The 9058-nt window shown below is 41.7% G+C and overlaps 1 protein-coding gene across 1 annotated transcript; it reads left to right on the forward strand.

The window, feature by feature from the left end:
* Positions 1-1697: 1697 nt before the first annotated feature.
* LOC142955446 (tripartite motif-containing protein 16-like) lies at positions 1698-4183 on the forward strand. The gene has a single exon (XM_076096962.1). It carries the CDS (start codon positions 1842-1844, stop codon positions 3519-3521), a length of 1680 nt encoding a protein of 559 aa, XP_075953077.1. The 5' UTR covers positions 1698-1841; the 3' UTR covers positions 3522-4183.
* The last annotated feature ends 4875 nt before the right edge of the window (positions 4184-9058 follow it).

Consider the following 9058-nt stretch of genomic DNA (forward strand, 5'->3'; position numbering starts at 1 on the left):
GACCCAGTCTTCTTACACTCTGTCTACTGTTCAACAAGCAGCTGATACAACAACAAGGTGTTTACATGTTACAGCAGCTTCATCACTGCTTCTTTATATTCTAGTTCCCATGAAAACATTCAGAAACCAGTTGTGTGTGTTTGTCCTACAGCGCCTCCACCTGGAGGAGAGGAGCAATGAGCACCAATCACAGCAGTCAGTGCAGCTCCACACATACAGCAAACTAACGGGGCTTTCTTTATGACGTTCAATCAACGTGATGGAGAGGTGAACAGTCACAAACAAACACTTTCTCTTTGTTTTTATGTTCAAATAACACAAATATGTCCATAATAATACTTCAAGGTATCAACATCTGGATGAAAATCATTTAGAAATGTGTTTTTCTATCTTGTTGTAAATGTGTTGTTTTCATTGAGTGAATCTTCTATCAGCCTTAAATATGAACAGTAGCTGTGAAACAATACAGAGAGCTCATGGTTCAGCAGCACAACACGTGGTTTACAGTTTGAAGTGACTGAAGCTCAGAGAGATGGAGTAGTTACAGAGCAGGTAACACTCTCAACACATGTGCCATGCCATGTTTATGTTTCTGCTTCATGTGCTTCATTCTCCAAAATGTTGGTCTGTTACTCTAAAATATATATATATACTTTTTACTTTCTGATAAATGAGTTGATACAAATTATTTATTGGTTGTGTGAAGTCCGTTGGAACTCAATGGAGGGCACGGGGGATTCCCGGACCGGCGGACACCGGAGGCAGGCGCTCGAGGCAGAAGGTGATACGGGGTTGAAGCGGGTGAAAGACGGTACGACCTGACAACCCCAGACTGCAGGACCAGAGTTCATATAGTGCCAGGGGAATGGTTAGTGGGACCTGAGTCTAGTGTGTCAGCCTGCGGGAGTTAATCGGCTGGAGTGTCCGCAGCTGTGCACAATCAGGGGTGTGGCCATGGGAGGTGTCTGGAGGCAGAGGACAAACACAGAGCACATGGCACACAATAACAAACAGGAGAATGACAGGACACATGAGGAGAAGAGATCAGGGGAAACAGAGGTAACACACAACGGGTCAGACAGGGATCCTGGATCCTGACAACTGACCTGTTCTGGAGCTCCCTGACGGTGCCCTGGTCGTGGTTTGCTGCCAGTGGTCGGGGCGATACTGCCCCTGACTTTGTTTTTGTTGTTATTTTGTAATTTATGTACTTTCTTATGGTCTTTACTTCACACACACACACACACACACACACACACACACACACACACACACACACACACACACACACACACACACACACACACACACACACACACACACACACACACACACACACACACACACACACACACACACACACACACACACACACACACACACACACACACACACACACACACTATATGATGTTTGCTGGCTTGTATCTCACTGTTCTTGTCGTCCTCTTGTTGTTATGTTTATGTATTGTCTCTTGTAATAAAAAAAGAGAAATGTTTTCTAAAGTGGAGCAGGTTTTAACCGAGGCTCTGCTTGTAAATGAGGAAGCAAAGTTCACATTCACAGCGCTGCTCCTCTTCCTGGAATGAAGCACAGCTTGATAACCCCTCCTTCTTCCTCCTGCTCTCAAACACAGCCGGCTCCACTCTGTCCACGTGTTTCCTTGTTCCCTCCCCTTCAGATCTACAGTTTTAAAGATGGGTGTAACCAACATGGTGGTGAAGCGATAGAGCTGACAGGCTGCATTCACTGAACAAACACATGTTGTTCAGATCAGAAGTCAAAGCAGAGTCACTTCTAGTGAAGCGAAACTCAGACAGTCGTTGTCACTGAGAGGTGAAATGGCGCAGAAAGGAGTTCAGCTGGATCGGGAAGCCTTCTCTTGTTCCATCTGTCTGGATCTACTGAAGGATCCGGTGACTACTTCCTGTGGACACAGCTACTGCATGAACTGTATTAAAAGCTTCTGGGATGAAGAGGATGTGAAGAAACTCCACAGCTGCCCTCAGTGTAGGCAGACCTTCACACTGAGGCCTCTCCTGCTGAAAAACACCATGTTAGCAGTTTTAGTGGAGGAGCTGAAGAAGACTGGACTCCAAGCTGCTCCTGCTGATCACTGCTATGCTGGACCTGAAGATGTGTCCTGTGATGTCTGCACTGGGAGGAAACGGAAAGCCCTCAAGTCCTGTCTGCAGTGTGTGATCTCTTTCTGTGAGAAACACCTCCAGCCTCATTATGAATCCCCTGCCTATGAGAAACACAAGCTGGTGGACCCCTCCAAGAAGCTCCAGGAGAACATCTGCTCTCGTCACGATGAGGTGATGAAGATGTTCTGCCGTACTGATCAGCAGTGTATCTGTTACCTCTGCTCTGTGGATGAACACAAAGGCCACGACACAGTCTCAGCTGCAGCAGAAAGGACTGAGAGGCAGAGAGAGCTGGAGGTGAGTCGACTAAACATCCAGCAGAGAATCCAGGACAGAGAGAAAGACGTGAAGCTGCTTCAGCAGGAGGTGGAGGCCGTCAATCGCTCTGCCGACGAAGCGGTGAAGGACAGCGAGAAGATCTTCACCGAGCTGATCCGTCTCATGGAGAAAAGAAGCTCCGATGTGAAGCAGCAGGTCAGATCCCAGCAGAAAAGTGAAGTGAGTCGAGTCAAAGAGCTTCAGGAGAAGCTGGAGCAGGAGATCTCTGAGCTGAAGAGGAGAGACGCTGAGCTGAAGCTGCTCTCACACACAGAGGATCACAACCAGTTTCTACACAACTACCCCTCACTGTCACCACTCAGAGAACCTACAGACTCGTCCGGCATCGATATCCGTCCTCTGAGCTACTTTGAGGACGTGACGGCGGCTGTGTCAGAAGTCAGAGATAAACTACAGGACGTTCTGAGAGAGAAGAGGACAAACGTCTCACTGGCAGTGACTGAAGTGGACGTTTTACTGTCACACTCACAAGCAGAGCCCAAGACCAGAGCTGAGTTCTTAAGATATTCAAGTGAAATCACACTGGATCCAAACACAGCACAGACATGGCTGTTATTATCTGAGGGGAACAGAAAAGCAACAGTTATGAGAGAACAACAGTCTTATTCTAGTCACCCAGACAGATTCACTACATGTGGTCAGGTCCTGAGTAGAGAGAGTCTGACTGGACGTTGTTACTGGGAGGTGGAGTGGAGAGGAGGAGGAGTTTATGTAGCAGTCGCATACAAGAATATCAGCAGAACAGGGAGCTATAATGAATGTGGTTTTGGAAAAAATGACAAATCTTGGGCGTTACGTTGTAACAAAAACAGTTTTACATTTTTGTACAACAAGATCCAAACTCCCGTCTCAGGTCCTCAGTCCTCCAGAGTAGGAGTGTACCTGGATCACAGAGCAGGTATTCTGTCTTTCTACAGCGTCTCTGAAACCATGACTCTCCTCCACAGAGTCCAGACCACATTCACTCAGCCTCTCTATGCTGGACTTGGGTGTTATTATCATGGAAACACTGCTGAGTTCTGTAAACTAAAATAGACAGAAGTGATTTATGGAACAGCAGATTCATTTCTGTTAAACTCATTTTGTGTCCATTTTTGCTGAGACCTGATTTCTTTCACCTGTCAATCAAACATTGAGGGCGGTACTTTGACATCTTGTCATTATTGTTGTGTACATGTTTGAGTTTCTTTAGGTGGAGCTCCTTCCTGTGTCTGTTAAACCATGGAGGCTATCACTGCTCATGATGATCTTTGTTGACCTGAACTGACATTTCTCTGCAGGAAAATGTAAACTTCTCTGAGGTCTAAATGTTTGTTGAAAATGTGTATTGATGTATTTGTTAGTTGTTGTTTCTCTTCCACTGCATGTGTCTTAAAGAGAGAAATCACCAGAGCTTCTTTTATCCAAGATATTTTGTTCTCACCACTTTCTGTAAAGATATCTTTAATTACATTTACATTTATTTGTTTCAAAGACTAAATGTTGCTGTTGTCTGAATTGATGTGTCATACTGATGGATGTGAACAAATTGAAGGTTTACATGATAAAGAAAGTAATCTTGTTTCAAGAAGAACAAAGACTCTGATCTTGTTGTAAGAACAATCAGTCTATTGAGAAGGAAACTCGTCTGTTTGGAACTCTTTGTTTTTTAAGATCCAATGATTTTATATTAAAAGTCTCTTTCAATTATTTTACAATGTGTAGTTGTCTTTAGCCCGACCGAGCCCAATTTGGGGTTCGAGCGGTACCGTGGTACCGGTACCGAGGTTCCGAATGGACTTTTCATCAAGAAATATCAAAAATGCTCCAGACATATTAAATACCGAATTAACAAAAAAAGTCTGGGCAAAATCATCATACCAGCCATTTTACACAATTATACACAAACTAATTCAATAAACTAGAAGATTTATCACAAAATCACGGATTTTTCTCCAGAAAAACGAAAAACCCGATTTTCATCTTTCATCACAAAGCCGGCAGCGATCATGGCGGATGGATATATGATTTCGCACTAGGGCTCGATACGGCGTCGACCCAACGTGTCCAAATTGACCTCCGTCAAACCATTCAAAAGTTACATGACTAAAGCCAAGAAACCACACACTGCTCTCCAGAAAAACAATTGAAAGTCAGCATACCTTTTGGTGATTTTCGTGCCGAAAAACGCAGGCAATCCATTGAAATCCGATGCAGCAAAAATAGTCCGTCTCCTCCTCTCTGTCTCTGCAGTGAAATGAACCGGCTGGCACCTTCTATGAGGAAATGGCCAGCAGATTTCTGCTGGACCAATGGATTTTACGCATAGGGGCTGGGCCAAGCATATCTCGATTTTGAGTGGCTAAAAGGCTGTCAATCTTCGAAATAACCCGCGTAGTGCTTCAGTTAACAGGTTCGTTCGACATAAGCCAGGCGTGCGCAGAATCGATCACCGGCGATCGGCACACAATAGGCTCGTTCGAGTTGAACTGCGCCTCGCCTGGAAAGCAGACTGAGAGCAGGCGGACGTAGAAAGGGGCGTTGACATAAAACTGCGTTCAAGTCGGACCGTTTTCAGCCGCCTGCTTCTTCTTCTTCTTCTTCTTCTTCTTCTTTTGCTTTTTTGGCGGTTGGCAAACAGCTTTCGGGTGCATTACCGCCTCCCACTGATCTGGAGTGTGGACTAAGGACTCTAATACGACAACCAAACGAAAATAAATACATATACATATATACACACACATATACATATGTGTGTAAATGAATAAAGATATGTATATATAAATATATATATATATATATATATATACATATTGAAAAAATAAATAATAATACATTTCTTTCTCAAATTCTATTCATTAGTGTTGTTGACTCTAAATATTCCAGAAAAAGTTTCCAACATTTGTCACTAAAGCTTTCCTCTCCAATCTCTCTTAGACCTTTTTTCAAAACTTCTCTCTCTGACTCGTACCTCTGACAGGACAATAAAACATGGTCCACGGTTTCTTCTTCTCCACAAAATGTACACTTTCCATTATTATGCTTTCTAATAACAGAGGGAACTGTTCAGTCAGAGTCTTCAATCAGAGGAGCGACGGTTCAATCCCTGGCTCCGCTAGCAGCATGTCGATGTGTCCTTGAGCAAGACACTTAACCCCAAAATTGCTGGTCTTTAAGTTTGGATGTCTTTTCATATATTTAACTATGTTATTATTATAATTGAGGATATAAGATTGGGCATATTTTAGTTCTTGGATGTCATATTTATTTAAACATTTATATAAATAAATATGTGTTTACGTGTATACGGCGTCTAAAACCTTGTTGGGAAAACTGGATGTAATACAAGTGTTAAGAATATGTAGTGGGGTCTTTAAAACAACATCTGTGCCGGCATTGCAGGTAGAAATGGGGGAATGCTGTTGGAATTGAGAAGAATACAGATCATGATGACATATTGGGTCAGTTTACAAGGACATAACAACCATCCAACAATAAGTGCAATTGAGCCATGCTGGGAACATGACAACAGGCCAACAAAGAGCTTTGGTTGGGTTGTTCAGAAGAAGGCTAGTGAATTAGGTTATAGGAGTTATTCTCCAGCTGTGGTTAGCTATTCCTCTTTGGTTACTGCCACAGTCTGAAATTGATCTTGGCCTCCTTGAACTGATGAGAGATGAACGTGGGGGAAACTGTAACATCTTCAAGTCATACATCAGTTACCATAATTAAATACAGATTTATGGATCTAAAGACCCTAAAACTGGCAGAATAGCAGCAGCAGCAGTAATCCCAGAATTCCATTTGGAGTGTGGGAAGAGACTTAGTGATGATTTATTTGTGTTGACATGTGAGATGATGGCCATAGTTATTGCGTTACAGTGGATAGAGGATGTCAGGCCAGAGAGAGTGGTGATTGCATCAGACTCCTGTGCAGTGCTAACGAGTTTGACATTTTGCCACTCCAGAAGCAGAGAGGATTTACTGTTTGAAAGGCGGATAAAGCAGCAAAAAGGGCTTTGAAGAGTGGGAGCAATATCGTTAATGAAAATATAAGTAAGTTAGAAGCTAAAGTGGTGATTAAGGGACAAATCAAAAAGATATGTCAGAATGAATGTAATAAAGGGAGTAAAGGAAGATATCTGTTTAAAAATAAACCATTGGTTGGGAGCAGGATCTAGTGGACAAACTAGAAAAGAGGAGACGATTATGACAAGACTAAGGAATGGCCATACTGGTCTGAACAGTTCCCTCTATGTTATTAGAAAGCATAATAATAGAAAGTGTAAATTTTGTGGAGAAGAAGAAACCGTGGACCATGTTTTATTGTCCTGTCAGAGGTACGAGTCAGAGAGAGAAGTTTTGAAAAAAGGTCTAAGAGAGATTGGAGAGGAAAGCTTTAGTGACAAATGTTGGAAACTTTTTCTGGAATATTTAGAGTCAACAACACTAATGAATAGAATTTGAGAAAGAAATGTATTATTATTTATTTTTTCTATATATATATATATATTTATATATATATATTTATTTATATACATATCTTTATTCATTTACACACATATGTATATGTATGTGTATATATGTATATGTATTTATTTTCGTTTGGTTGTCGTATTAGAGTCCTTAGTCCACACTCCAGATCAGTGGGAGGCGGTAATGCACCCGAAAGCTGTTTGCCAACCGCCAAAAACAGCAAAACAAAGAAGAAGAAGAAGAAGCAGGCGGCTGAAAACGGTCCGACTTGAAAGCAGTTTTTTGTCAACGCCCCTTTCTACGTCCGCCTGCTCTCAGTCTGCTTTCCAGGCGAGGCGCAGTTCAACTCGAACGAGCCTAACCTCTTCCGCATTCAACAAGGTGTCACATGATGAAATCCGCCAATCACAGGCCTTACAAAGCTTACATAGACACTGACTGAGAGGAGATTTTTTTTTATGGAGCGACATGGGAGCTGAAAATGGCTGAACACGGCTGAAAATGATTCCAAACTGCTTTATTACGATGTATTGAACACTCTTAGTGATAAAGCAAGTGAATATATAATTAATATGTAGTTATATAGTATATAAAATTAGAATAGAGGCGCGCAAAAGCTGGTTCCAAAAATGAGAATTCGGCTTGAAACTCTGTACTCAGACCTCATTTATGCTGGCCTGCTTCACTCAATCTAAGTAAAATGTGCTTGTAGAGACCACAATGATGTTGTGCTATGACTGTGGAGTATTTTTAGGCTTCAATCTGCATTATTTCAAATAAATATTTTCAATAAAAGTGCTTTTTTTTCAGGTGAACCTGAAACATTTCAATTTGAGCTGTGTGCATCTTCATTCACTGTTAACCAGTAACATATACACAATATTTACACATCTGAACAGGTCTCTCACAAGTTTTACCTATATTATACCATCACAATTATTAAAATAGACCTTGTAGTTTCAGATTTACAGTCTTTAAGTATGGGTATGCAATTTTCAAGCAGAGGCCTAAAAATAGGGCTAGGGTTTATTAAAGGAAGACCTTCTTTCAGTGGTCTAGGATTCAAACTGCCTGCAGTCATCAGAGTGTTCCTGTCAGTGGGTTTAGTGGGAATACTTGTTTGTAGCTTTTCTAACTCACCACTGAACTCAAGACAAATATCATTACAGATCAGCTCCAAACTGCCTCATGAGGAGCAGAATGAATCCACATCTCTGGTTACTCGTAAATCCTTCTCATCAACAATGAGAGCTCTGCTCTTCAGCAGCATGTCAGTGTGTCTTGTATGTAGGAGGGCAAAGCGTTCAGCAGCTTCTTCATGTGTGAGTCCACAAACATGTGAGACTTGAGATGAATCCTCACATGTTAAGTTCAACTGTTACTATTTAGTTTGGAGACAACTTGTTGTATTTTATATTTCAACCACAAGATGGCGCCGTGATATGTAAAGCACACACAGGTGACACGTTAATGCAGGTGATACATGTGATGTTTGATCACCAGTGATGTCATTCTATTATAGGATGCCTTGTTAACATGTTTGGAAATGTATAAAAAGAGGTTTGTAACTTAGAGTTCTTGCTTACAGGTTTTATATAATGATAAAGCGTTTGAGTGAAGAAGGACTTCAGAAGTTATTACCGTTATATTATCAAGTGTATCATGAAGGTCCAATACCAGAAAGGTGATTTTATCTAAACTTAAGTGTGTCAACCACTTGCACTTAAGTTATACAACTATGATTTAATGAAAACAAAAGTGAGTTTTTTTAAGAAATATGTGTATTTATTTGACAGTGTCTGCATGCTATCCAGACACTAAAGTAGAGCTGCATGTTCAGTCTTAACTTCCAGCGTTGCAGCTGCAGCTTTTGTTTTCATCACTAGATTCCGCTTGATCACCCTGATGACGTCACGTTTGTAAAAGACCAAATCTTTCTGAATTAATAACTCTCTCGCTGGGTGCGGTTAGGGTGCTCTAGCAAAGTGTCGGCCTCACGAGATGGAGATTAAATACCATTTCTCCCGGTTTCCTGATGTAAGAATCTCAGTGTTTGGTCTTTCAGTCTTTGTTCTCGCTCCTCTGAGGGGAAACCGTTGTTTCAACTGTCGTTGTTT

The sequence above is a fragment of the Anarhichas minor genome, unplaced genomic scaffold, assembly GCF_050575085.1.
Source record: "Anarhichas minor isolate MPS153535 unplaced genomic scaffold, ASM5057508v1 ptg000023l, whole genome shotgun sequence".
NCBI lineage: Eukaryota > Metazoa > Chordata > Actinopteri > Perciformes > Anarhichadidae > Anarhichas > Anarhichas minor.

Bases quoted from the DNA above. Each gene is read 5' to 3' on its own strand.
- LOC142955446 (XM_076096962.1), top strand. From the start codon at position 1,842: ATGGCGCAGAAAGGAGTTCAGCTGGATCGGGAAGCCTTCTCTTGTTCC.